Here is a 12,945-nt window from a genome sequence, read left to right as displayed (position 1 = left end):
GGGACAAGAAAATGCTAACTTTCTAAAAGGGGCATTTTCAGAATTATAACTACAAATCCAACTTTACCATGAAAGAGGATTTTAAATTAAATTCATTTGAGTCCCTATCTGTTATCAGTCAAAAGTTACTGCTAGGTAAATATAATAAGGCAACCCGATGTAAGTCTATGGGAGAGGTAGGCCTTATATTGGTGACAAATTACTTTAGGTGTTTTTCATTACTAGGACATATAAAATGTAAGAACACGTCCTAATTTTTAAATACAATGCATCTTGCTCTATGGACTTTAGGGCCTGCCTTAGGGATGACTTATATGTATTCAAAAGGAAGGTTTAGGCTTGGCAAACGTTCATTTTGCCACGACTAAATGGTGGTTTAAAACTGCATTACAGGCTGCAATGACAGGCCTGAAACATCTTTTGAAGAGCTGCTTTAATTGGCGGTGCAATGTGTGCTGCAGGCCCACTTGTAGCATTTACTTTACAGGTCTTGGGTACATGTAACACCCTAAATCAAAAGACTTATAAGTAAATTAAATGTGTCAATCAAGTGTATGCCAATTTTTCAAATATTTCAGGGAGAGAGCACTCTAGCACTGGTTAGCAGTGATAAAGTGCAGAGTCCTAATGCCAAAAACAAATTTAAAATAACAGGAGGGGTGAAGGCAAGGAGATTAGGGGTGACCCTACACACTACACAGAGAGACAACGATATTTTTACCCAAGTTAATCAGTTAGTAGGATAATATAACTGATAGCAGACACAATTTGATTAACTTTGACCAAGTCAAAATAACTTATAGTAACCCTTGAACTTGTAAGGGCTGTTCTGCATGCTATCTTGTGGGTATTGGCTAGAAAGCAAAATACATCTCATTGGGGTAAAATTAACAGTTGCCTGCCACTGATAAAAAATTCTATTTGCTTACACAAGCCTGGGTGCAGGTGTTTGAAATGATTCACAGCCTGTTAAAGGCCCTTCTAAGAGTATTAATGGGCTAAATATCACCCTTAAACTCTGAGAGTCTAAAGTTCTAGTATCTGTTACGTGGCTCCATCAATATGAAGGTAGAGCTTTAGCTAAAGAACTAAATACCAAGCAGATTGAGACTATTAGTGGGATTTCTAGAAGAATTTGGAGATTTCCAGTTTTCAATTAGTACTGATTATAACTGTTAAAACACTTCCCAAGAGAATACTTACTTTCAGTAGAAACTGGAAACCACAAGATTTTGCTTCACGTTTACTGCTTTAGTACCCTCTTGTTTCAAAGCAGTATAAGTGCAGTCTTTTCTAAGCACTTTTCCGTGATTTATGCTCCTGCTATCTCCCACTCTGGTCATGACAAGCCACTCAATATATCGTTTTGATAATTTAAGGTCTCAGACCCACCAATTCCCTGGGTCTACTCCTACTCATGTTTTGGGAGCATGGTGTACGGCATATGCCTTTATCTCACTGTTCACTGCACATTGCAGTGTAGTTGTACCTAGCATGTTTACTGCTTAAATATGAGCTGGGTCTCAGTCCATGGCAAGAGGCACCAAATTGATGTCACCCTCCTTCACTGAGAGAGGGATGGAGCACTAGAGGAGTTTATACTGCACAGAACACAAAGGTAAAGTGCTCTTGGCAACTCTCCTGTATGCCTCAGCTAGAGCAAAGTCTCTACACTGTTTTCAAACAAACAGTGGCCCATATACTTGGTAAAAATCATTGCGGAGAGAGGCCCCCCCGCTGGGTTTCAAATAAACACAAAATCCCATAGGCATGACCCAAAATAAAATAAAATGAATAAAATGAATTTCATTCTTTATGTACACTGCACAGTTAAGCAACCCAAGACATCCTCCAGGTCATGAAGTTTGTTTACTACCTTCTCTGCTTCTTTATACTACAGCTACAAAAGATCCTATTAAAAGTATGCACATTAATCTTTAGCAAACGTCTCCCCAAGGGACGGGTAGATCAGAAATAGGCCAGGAATAGACACTGATAACATTTTTTTAGCCCTGTAATTTCTTGGAATTTTGGAGACAAAAGCTAGGGTAGCTTGACACAGACTTGGAATAACAGTGCTGTGAGAACCCACAGTACATATCTCATGTCCTAATTAGAACACTTTTACTGAGTTGATCTTTGTCCGAAGAGCAAAGCAAGAGGACAGTGTGTTAAATATTCATGTGCTGCAATCAAATCTTAATAAGGGCCAAACATATCCCATCCTTGCACACCATGGACATGGGTGGAATGAGATTGATGGAAGGAGGAACAGGAGCTTGAGTCCTGGAAAATGAGGCAAGCACGGGGTGAGGAAACAAATTTAAATTACTTGTAGGAGCCAATTCGAGACCCAGGTACAAATAGAGGTGTTAGGAGTAGGGGTGGACATAACTGACATCATTTTCTGTAGCATAATTACTGCAAATTTACATATAATTATGCGTAATTATGCAAGAACTGTAATTCGGCATTTACATCTATTTTCCTAGTGCCAAAAGGTACCCTTCTGTCCAAAATTGGTCTAAGGGTGCATTTAATACTTATTCCTACAGGACACAAACAGCAATAACCAGCAACCACTGACTCTCTCTTAATTCGTTGTTCCTGTGCTCCTGCTGTACGATTTTTGTTGAGGGGACACTACACTTTCACAAGACGCAGTTCCACAGTGACTCTTGCATGTCCTTAGCACTTTTGCCTTGCAGATGTTGAATTTTGGTTTCAGGTTAAGGCCAAGACAGTTGGGAGGCAGATTCCTATGACTTCTAAGCAGACTCTTTCCTCGAGTAGGTTTCCATGTAGGTTTAAGTAGGTGGGCCTCATTCATCTCCTCCCTGGGCAGCCTAACTACTTCCAGGCACTCAGTAGCAGGGCCTTCTCCACCAGTGCAAAGCTTTTGTTAGCCTTAGGGGGTAAAAGATTTGGAGTTGGCCTGATAAGTCAAACTCCTATTATCTGGTGCTGCTGAGGTTTGAGGGGACTGAGGAGTTGGTGAGAGGCACAGTTAGAAGCTCCCTTCTCTTCAAACAATGGGGCATATTTACAAGCACTAGTCTGCCTTACTGTCATTTTTTTATGCTAAGGTGACACTAACCAGTCCCCCACCATGCGTCATATTTACAAAGTGGTGCAATGCAAGCATTGCGCCACTTCGTAACCCCTTGTGCCAAATTATACCCCCGCAGGTATAATTAATGTATGGGGGGTGTCCCCCTGCAGGGAGACCCAAAGAAATGGTGAAACGAAATTTACAAGATTTCACTGTGCCATTCTAGTGCCATTTTTAACGCCTGCTCAGGGCAGGTGCTAAAGTGACGCTAGTTAATTAGCCTATGGGACTCCCTGTGCTTTGCAGGACTAGCGCCAACTTTGTGGCACTAGTCCAGCAAAACACCACATTAGCTGAAAAAGTTTTGATGCTATTGTCCTAATGTGTGTCATGGTGCACTGTATTGTAAATACAGTGCTACTATGGTGTTGTTAGGGGGGCACAGGGCAACACATCCGACCCGATGCGTCAGTTCCTTGTAACTATGCCCCTTAGGTCCCCAGCCAACACAGGGATCTGTTCTCAGGTTTTTCCCAGGCTTCCAGCACCAGAGTGAGAGGGAGCAACAAAGGAGGTCAAATTAATATTTTCTTGGTATGTCACAGGTCAGACATCTGTGACACAAACACGAAGGCCTTTTCCAGTGATAGGGAAGACACTAATGTAGGGAACTACCATCTTGTACTACATATGATGTGTCCTTGAAGAGTTCACCATTTGCACAGCACACGATTACTGTGCATACTACGTGTAAGCACATCTATACTTCATTAACTTGGGCGAAGTGAAGGAATGTAGTTATAGAGGTTTGAAAGGATTTTCATAAGAGGTCCATAGAAACCTGTCCTGGAATACATATAAAAAGACCTGTGCCACTACATACAAATCAACCACCAGCAACCATCACTCTCTCCATAGCCTCATGAGGGGACAGAAGCTCCCCTCTGGTATAATTCACAGTACACACTGTGGCTCCGCATTTAGAAGGACCTTCTGCTGTGCGAGTTAAACAATGTAGGACACTTCCGGTTTGGGAGAACTATCTAGGAGTAAAAGAGAAAATAAAAAAGGGGAAGTTGGCACAGCTGGACCCTTAGTTGTTGCTAGAACAGTTCTTGTTCTGGATAAATAGGCAGCTGAGAAATAAGCCTCAAGGCAACACCCAGGAAAGCAATCCAAACAACAAGTCAAACACATTCAAGGAGAAGAGGTTGGCCTCTGGCTCAACAGTCTAATCACCCATCCCATGTGGAGTCAGCGTTAGGAAAATATAAAACGTAGTTTACATAGTGAAATTTCTTTTAGAAGATGGGAAAGAACATACCATGAAACCACAGCCCCTTCAAGATTTGAAATAGAGGTTACATTTAGAAGGACTGGACAAACATGTGGCCACATCTAGCTTTTGCAAGATACCAAACTCTGGAAAAATAACAAAACTAGGAAGTCCCATGGGAGGCGTGGGTATATGTATGTATCCAGGAAATGGAGTGTGTGAGTGAACCCTCATCTTGTAGTTCTCCCACAAGGAGGTACTCTGAGTTGTTAGCGGCAGGATAAACATTTCTTTCCTTTAAGATTGACTCATTGAAATTAGTTGATTACAGGGGATTTCATCATGGAATCCTGTAACATTAGTGGCCAGTCGAAATACCTATTTCTGTGCTGCCTTAAACAACATTTTCATTTTATTGTTGTGTGATGGATATATCTTTTTTGTTTTTAGTGGTGACTCACCTTACGTCATCCTGAGAATGTCAATTAATCAATCAGTCAACTGGTAGAGCACGACTTGTCACCTGTGAGGGTATCCAGGTGCTGGCAGGGTCCAGGGTCTCAGTCAAAGAGCCAGATTTTCAGCATTCTACGGGACTCCTGTAGAGTAGAGGAGATCCTGAGGTGCAGGGGGTGGCCGTTACAGGCTTTGGCTGTGAAGTAGGAGAAGGATTGTCCTCCTGCTCTGCTGCATTTCATGGTGGGGTATGGGCCACACCCAGGGAGGTGAAGGTGTCTGGAGGGTTTGTGGAATCTCAGGCAGTGGTTAATGTAAGTGGGTTCGGAGTGGTACAGGGCCTTTAACATTTGAGTGAGGAGCTTGAACTGGCATCTCTTTTGAACTGAGAGCCAGTGGAGTTTTTTGAGGCATGGGGGTGATGGGGGTGCGAAAAGGAAGATCCAGGATGATTCTTGCTGCAGTGTTCTGGATGGTGTGTAGTCTTTGAGCTAGGTGGTCCTCAATTCCCACGTAGAAGGCCTTTCCAGAGACCAGTTGACTAGTGATGAGGGTTTTGGTGATTGTGTGTCTCACGTTTTGGGGAAGCCACTTGAAAATCTTATGTAAAATGCTCAGGATGAATAAGAAAGAGGAAGACACTGCACTGACATGGGACCACATGGTGAGTTTGCTGTCCAGGATGATACCAAGATACTTGGCATGCTCAGATGGCATTGGTGTGAGCCCCAGTTCTTTTGGCCACCAGGAAGCCCCCAGGGGGAATGTTGCTGCCGAAGATGAAGACTTGTATTTTGTCTGTGTTGAACGTGAGGCAGTTATTCCTCATCCAAGTGGTGATGCTGGTCATGTTCCTTAACCAAGACATGGCCAATAATTTTTGTCATATTTTGGCAACACCTAATGTTGCTATGCTGTTCACAAACACCAACCTTTGCTTTCCTTGATGTTACACCAGTATATTGTAAGCCTCATGGACATATTAACAAGTACACTACATTAGTTGAATTAAAATTTGTGTGATTAATCAATTTGTGGGGCCTTCCCACTGAGCATCGCTGACATGGAAAATGCCCCTATACTGGCTGGAGACCATAAAAATTATTTATTGATTACTTTCTCAACTTCATTAGATGTGTTGCTGTATGAGGTAATCCGGATAAATTGGTGGGTTCCCCCATTTTTCTGTCTTCGAACATAGTTTCTCTCTAATTATTACATGCCTGTTTTTTTTGCCTTTTCAATTATATTCTGCAAATAGTGCCTAGCAGACAGTTTCATTGAGAGATCATCAGCTTCTGTGTCAAAGTTTCACAAATTGGTACAGTTGTGCCTGATAATCAAAAAATGGCTGAATGGCAAGTTCTCCCTGTGTGATCGGAGGTGTCCATTGTCAAAGTGTATTAAGTTGTTTCTATCAGTGTGTTTGTTATACAGTTTTGTGAGTCAAATACCTTCTATATCCTGTATTAGTAGATATAGGAATGACATTTGTGAGATATTCATGACAAGGGTAAATGGAGATAACGGTTCTGTGAGATAAACCAGGACACAAACTTCATTGCTTGTCCTTTATTGCCGCCCAACTTACAAACACATTGTCGAAATAGCAACACCAAAGTCATAGGTGTTCATAATATGGGTTGTTTGTCCACATTGTCTCCATTTCAAGCCATTTGTCTGGCTACCTATCAAGTCATCATTTTTTAAACAAGTATAGTAAGAAGTACAGATAGAGAGAATTAGCTTTGTATAAACCCCATGCAGAAACTGCCCTTTGTTAGACCTGGCATCCTTGGTGTGGTTCCCCTGACTTTTTGCCTTCTGACATCCTGTTTTTCTAACTTCTTTTTTGCTGCATTAGGATTCTGTTCACTTTACCACTCCTAACCAGTGCTAAGTTGCAGGTCCTCAGTACTCTTAAATATGGTGATATTGGTTTATCCACAATTGGCATATTTAATTTAAAGTGTACTTTATGTACCCAGGGTCTGTAAATTAAAGGCTACTAAAGGGCCTGCAGCACTGATTGTGCCACCCACTACAGTCGCCCCTTAAACATGTCTGCCACCACAGAGCCTGTGTGTGCCTTTTAGAACTGCCATTTCGACCTAGCATGTGGACCCATTTGCCAGGCCCAAACGTCCCTTTTTATTACATATACGTCACCCGTAAGGTAGGCCCTGATTAGCCCCAAGGGCAGGGTGCAGTGTTTTTAAAACATTGGACATGTAATTTAAGTTAAACATGTCCTGGTAGTGAAAAACTTTCACTACTGCAAGGCCTATCTCTCCCATAGGTTAACATTGGGGTTACCTTGAAGCAGCCTTTAAGTGTAACTTCCAACTTGAAAAAGATAGAAATTTGGAGTCTGATGTCTCTGGACTCACAATGTAAAATCACAATTTATGGTGAAGCTGGATTTTAAGTTGTAAGTCTAAAAACACCACTTTTAGAAAGTTGGCATTTTCTTACTTTAACCATTCTATGCCTCTGAACACGTCTGGGGTGGGTGACAACTGGGCTTTGTGCAGCCCCTCTAGACAGTCACACACAAAGGGAACGGCAGTGTGACATTTACATCCTGGCTGATGGGCCTTCCTGGGCTAGATGTGAGGGAGAAGCTGACACACCAGAAGAGGGCTGTGCCTATCCCTACACAAAGAGATGCATAACCCCCTGTAAAGTGTCTGATGCCAAGGAAGGAAGGTGCACTTTAAAGGCTTCTCTCTGAAGTCCCCCCCACCCTAGAGGCTCAACTGGTTATAAGTACCGGACCCCAAACCCCACCAAATTAGTACACTTCTGGATCTGAGGACATTCTGCAGGAAGAAGGACAGATGTGCTGCTAGGAGGGACTGCCACTCTTCTGAACTGTTTTGCTGTGTTGGCCTGCTGCCTCTTGCCTGGGTGTGAGAAGGACTGGACCTCACTCTCTAAATCGTCACAAGAACCAAGTGACTCCAAGGGCTTGCTCACTTGCCTCAGGGCCATCAAAGACTTCCCCCAACACTCTGCTGTAGCGGCTGGACTCAGCCAACTGTGTCACCTGTCCTGCCAAGAGGTGCCAATCCAGTCTTTGACCTTGAAAGGGGACTCTGCCGCTGTTTTTCTACAAATATCGACCCATCGCCGCTGTTGCACCAACTGGCACCACCACATCCTACCTCAATGCAGACGCATCGCTGCTGCTGCTAAAGTCAAGGACACTGCATCATCTTTGCTGCCCGGCTCGATGACCATGCATCAACACCATTGTATAGGGTTGGACGCTGCACTTCAAGGACACCGCTTTGACGACTGTGTGGCTCAATGACGATGCATCATCCGGACTGCGCAAATTGTAACTGATGCATCACCTACGGATCGCTCCTTGACATCGACACACCCCTCCATCCGAGGTACTTTTCAGAGGGCCCTGGGTGGGTCCTATAGTCGGCCTGCCTTCCATCGCTGTTGCCCTGAACTTTCAGTTTACCCCTGTCTAGCATGACCTCAAGTAACCTTTTAGCCCATTAAAAATTCATATCTTGAGCTCTACGTATTGGATTTTTGTCATTTCGGTCTTGTTTTACTCACATAAATATTCACTATGTTTCTAAACTGGTGTGAATTCTTTTTGTGGTGTTTTTTACTGTGTTACTGTAATTTAAGTGTTGCACCAGTACTTTACACATTGCTTTTTAAGTTAAGCCTGACTGCTCTGTGCCAAGCTGACAGAGGGCAAGCACAGTTTAATTTTGGGTGTGTATCTGTCTTACCCAGACTAGGATTGCGTTCCCCACTTGGCAGGGTGCATGCCTCTGCCAACTAGGCACCCAAATTCTAACAGCCTCTGTAGGAAGCCGCAGGCTTTGAGGCAGAGTCTGGCAGGGTTCAACCCACGGTAGACTCAGGCTCAAAGCCTGCAACCTGAATCTCAATACTCGTCCTGACTGCCACCACCCAGTAAACTGTTTTCCAACTTCAAAAGACACCCCTGCATCTGGAGTCCCTGGGCCTTGGGGAGCTGGACCAATGGTGTCCTTGAGTCCCTCAACATCCGAACTTACCTGGGCAGCTGTGGGTTTTCTTCATCCAGCCTCCTGGCCTGAGCCTGCAGCCTTTTTCCAACCCGGCCTCCTCCATTGTCTTGCATAGGGCATCCAACGCTGTGATGGCACTCTGCACCCAGCCGCCCCTGTGCTGCTGAGGGTGTACGTTTGGTGCTGCCTTATGGCCCCACCTGTGCTTGCCTCAACCCCTGGAGATCAACCCCTACCACCGCTTTACTCACCTGTGAGCAGCGCATCTTCATTCACCCCAGCCTCCTTTGGTTACCATTGGGCACCCGATCTCGAATTTGACCTCCGCAACCAGCCGCCCCTGTTGCTGCGGGTGCAATCTTGGTGCTGATATGAACCTTGCATGGTGTTTACCTAACACCCCGAAGACTGGATTTGTAAGTTGAGCACTTACCTGCAATATTGCATTCTTGTTTTCCCCCCATAGGTCAACATTGAAAACTCTGAAAATTGCACTGTTGATTTTTGAAACTGAGAAGTATTTTTAATTTAAAAACGGCTTACCTCATAATGAAGTTCTTTGGTTCAAATGTTATTTTTATAATTTGGTCTCTGATTTATTCTTTGAATGTGTGTTTCATTTATTGCCTCTGTGAGTACAACAAATGCTTACCATGACTCCTTGATAGGCATACTTGCTCGCCCACATTACCGCAAGTAGAGCATTAGACCTATTGATTTCTGCCTCTGCAAACCTTTGGGACCCACTGGACTTTGCACGGTGTACTTCATTTTACTGCACCATATAGAGAGACAGCTTCCTTCAGGGAGGCATTGGGGCATCCGTGTGCAGAGGTGCTTTACATTGTCGAGAGCCCAGTAGTATTCTATGGGGAAAAACATGTACTGCAAGTGTGCACTTAGCGACGACTTACAGGACTGTTTTTCTGTACTTGAGGTAAGTACGGGGAGAGGTCCTAGGCTAACAGGTCACCTCGGGAGGCTTTGGTGCTTCTGGGTGCAAAGGTGTGTTATGGCGTCTGGTGTTCCATTCACGTCTTTGGGGTTCAGTCCGAGTAGAAAGTTGCTGCAGGGACGGACAGAAAGTTAAGTCTCGAGGAATCCACAGTGGGGCTCGACCCTTGAGGTTCTTAGGCACAGGGGGACACTGTCAGTTCACTCCTCCTTGGACTGTAGAGCGTGGGTTCAGGGGTATCTTCTGGCATCAGGTCCGGTGCTTCCTTGCAGTCATAAGGGACCAGCAGAAACACTCTACAGGCATGGACTGGGGGTCCAGTCTGACCAAGTGAACAAGTGGGTTCAGGTCTTGCGAGGTGGGGAGATGTGGGGACACCCTTGGTTCTCTTCTCCTGGGTCTAGGGAGGACGGGTGCAGAGGTGTCCTAAGGTGTCACGTTTTTGTCTCCTGGTCACTCACAGTTGCAAGGGGTCTGCAGAAACAGGCTGCAGACTCGGCGTAAAGTCCACAGTGGGTGAGCACAAACTGGGCTTCGTCTCTGTAGGGCCTAGGGACCACGCTGACAGCATTAGTCCACTTCAACACTGGCTGGTGCATCCGGGTGCAGTGGTGATGTCCGGCTTCAATTTTCTGGTGGTTCTGGTCCTCTCAGTTCTTTCTTGGGTTCCTGCGAATGCAGGGGAGCAGCTCCTCTACTCCAAGGGAGTTCCTCCTGGTGATTGGTGAAGCACTGGCAGTTCTCCCAGTTTCTTGAAGTATGCAGCGGCAGGACAGGTCAGTTGCTCCTCGAGGGTCGGGTGCAGTAGGCAGGCCGGCAGGGTTGGTACCAAGTCAGTCGTGCTCCTCGGTTCTCTGGCTCAGCAGGCTTCTTGTCAACTCTTTTTTTGTGTCCAGCAAAGATCTGAGAATCTGGTATAAGTGGGTCCCCTAAATACTCAATTTAGGAGGCAATGTAGGGGTGTGAAGGGTAGTAGCCAATGGGCATTTCAATTGCTGATTCTTGTTAATTTTGGTTAGGAAACATGTGCTCCTTGGATTTGTTAGCCTGTCACAAAGAGGAAATGCTGTTTACTAATTGCCATTGCACGGTTATTCGATTTACTGTGCTGTCGTGATAACAAGTAACATGCTAGATTTACAGCTTCTGTTCGCAAATTAAGGAATAAATACTGACTGACTGTAAAAAAAAAACTGCTATGCAATTAATTGTTTGTTGTGTATTTTTTTAGATTCACCTCTTACATTACAAACAATTTTCTGACCCCTTTACCTAGAGATTTTCTTTGAGGGTACATCTTAACTGAACAATTGCACACAAAGGTGCCTAACTTCCTATTACAAAACATCTGCCCTAACATAAAGCCAGGCCTATGTGATTTGCCAATGCGTTGCACGTTTAAACAATTATTACCGGCATCTTAAAGAATCTTTCTGCATCTTGGCTTTTTTTTAAAATAGACTGCATTGGTGCTAGAAATATTGGTCTGTACAAGGCCATCAGCTGATACTTATGGTACACAATGATTAGCTTGTGACAGTACTAAAATATTTGTCTCGCTCATTATGAGAGTTTTTAACTCCTGAAATTGCATGTACAATGTGCAAAAGTACATAATACAGCTCCACAGTAGTTCGGTTTACTTTTAGTACAAAATCTGTCCTTGTTTTGTCTTCCTTCAGGTGGGATTGCTGCCTACAATGCTGGGCCTGGAAGTGTTACAAGTTACCCCAATGTGGATAGCGGCACATACAGCCAAGACTACTCCAATGACGTTGTCGCTCGTGCTGTCTTTTATAGGAACAACGGATATGTGTGCTGATGAGAACTATTCTCATGTACTATGGATTTGGGTTCTTCTAAAACAGTTTATGTCCTTCTTTGTCTACGAACCGATTTAGAGTTCAACAGTAACTGAAAATCCTATAAGGCTTCTAGAAGAACCTCTAAATATGGAGTAGAATCCAGCAGCTGAATTTTCTTCACAATGCGGCCCCTTTCGCCCAGGAATTTCAGCAGGTGGATTCTACTTCATATTTAGAATTTCCTTCAGACGTTCTGGGGTATTTTCATTTACCACTGAAATCTGAATCAGGCCTTAACCACACACCTTACTATATCTGTTTGCATGAAATAAATATAAAAGTGTCAACCAATCTGTGAACTTTCGTTCAGAAAGCCAGGTACATAGGCTGAAAGATTATTAGGCATGCCCATTGTGACTGTCCCAGTCACATCCTCAAGTTCTGCCACCGGATATATTCACAGGAGATACTTCTAGACACATGAATATTAATGGGAATCTGAAAATAAAATGTATCTGTGCTCCATAAACGCCTTTCTAATCTTCTCGGCATTGAAGAGAAACATTTGCAAATATCTGTAAACAACATGGCAAAGTGGTCATATTCTCTCAAGAATAGTAAACAAAGAACCCTAAAATAAAAATAAAGTAGTTCATACAAATCTATTATGCTGCTTTCTCATTGTTAGTGAAAAGTGTACTTTTTGTGGGAAGACTTCTAGGGAAAAAAATAATTTCGGCATTTTTTTAGTACTGCATTGGTCTGACTTAGTGAAATCTTGTTCTATAGGTTTCTGCTTTTATTATAAACCAGCCAAGCAAAAGCATTATTTGGGCAAATATTGGCTACCACTAGCACTTTATTCCTCCATAGGGGCAACCTCGCTCTGTGTTCACGTGTGAAGAATCATGCATTGCGTGTGGCTGTCTTGCAACTGATCTTTGTGTGAGAGAAACAAATGCTGTTGCTATGCTGTACCTATGTTGTATGTTAGTGAAATTTGGTGAACACCTTTTCAATAGGTAAGAGCATAAAAACGACTGGCAAAATGAAGGAGTGAGTGTAGGTTGTGAAGGGGTAGAGGGGTTTTGAGGTATTAAAGAGAGTGCTGTGTGCCAGGAGGGTAGTATACAAAAGTGGCCCTTATGAAGGGTGGGAACCAGGGCTCGTATCATATATAAAGAACAGTGGTTCACCTGTAACTCATTCAGATGAATTAATCTTTTTTTTGCAGAGAAAAACAATTCAATGCACACACTCAATGCAGAGAACGTGGTTACAGTCTAGCATCTTCAGTGATTTCAATCTAAACAGACAATGGAAAAAAGATTAAGACTGATCAGTCATATAAATTGCATACGCTTCTAAATAGACAG

The 12,945-nt window shown here is 43.6% G+C and overlaps 1 protein-coding gene across 4 annotated transcripts in view; it reads left to right on the top strand.

Annotated features, from left to right (window-relative positions):
* Window positions 1-12,234, top strand: part of LOC138250027 (lysozyme g-like) — a 283,730-nt gene extending 271,496 nt beyond the window's left edge. For all 4 annotated transcript variants that reach the window (XM_069204385.1, XM_069204386.1, XM_069204387.1 and 1 more), the window contains exon 6: window positions 11,447-12,234. In XM_069204385.1, the coding sequence (XP_069060486.1) occupies window positions 11,447-11,586 (140 nt within the window). In that variant the 3' untranslated portion in view covers window positions 11,587-12,234. The remainder of the gene's footprint in view (window positions 1-11,446) is intronic.
* Window positions 12,235-12,945: the final 711 nt, after the last annotated feature.

The sequence above is a fragment of the Pleurodeles waltl genome, chromosome 8 (assembly GCF_031143425.1).
Source record: "Pleurodeles waltl isolate 20211129_DDA chromosome 8, aPleWal1.hap1.20221129, whole genome shotgun sequence".
Taxonomy (NCBI): domain Eukaryota; kingdom Metazoa; phylum Chordata; class Amphibia; order Caudata; family Salamandridae; genus Pleurodeles; species Pleurodeles waltl.
The sequence above is the reverse complement of the archived record's forward strand: the minus strand, read 5'-3'. Positions and strand labels throughout refer to the sequence as shown.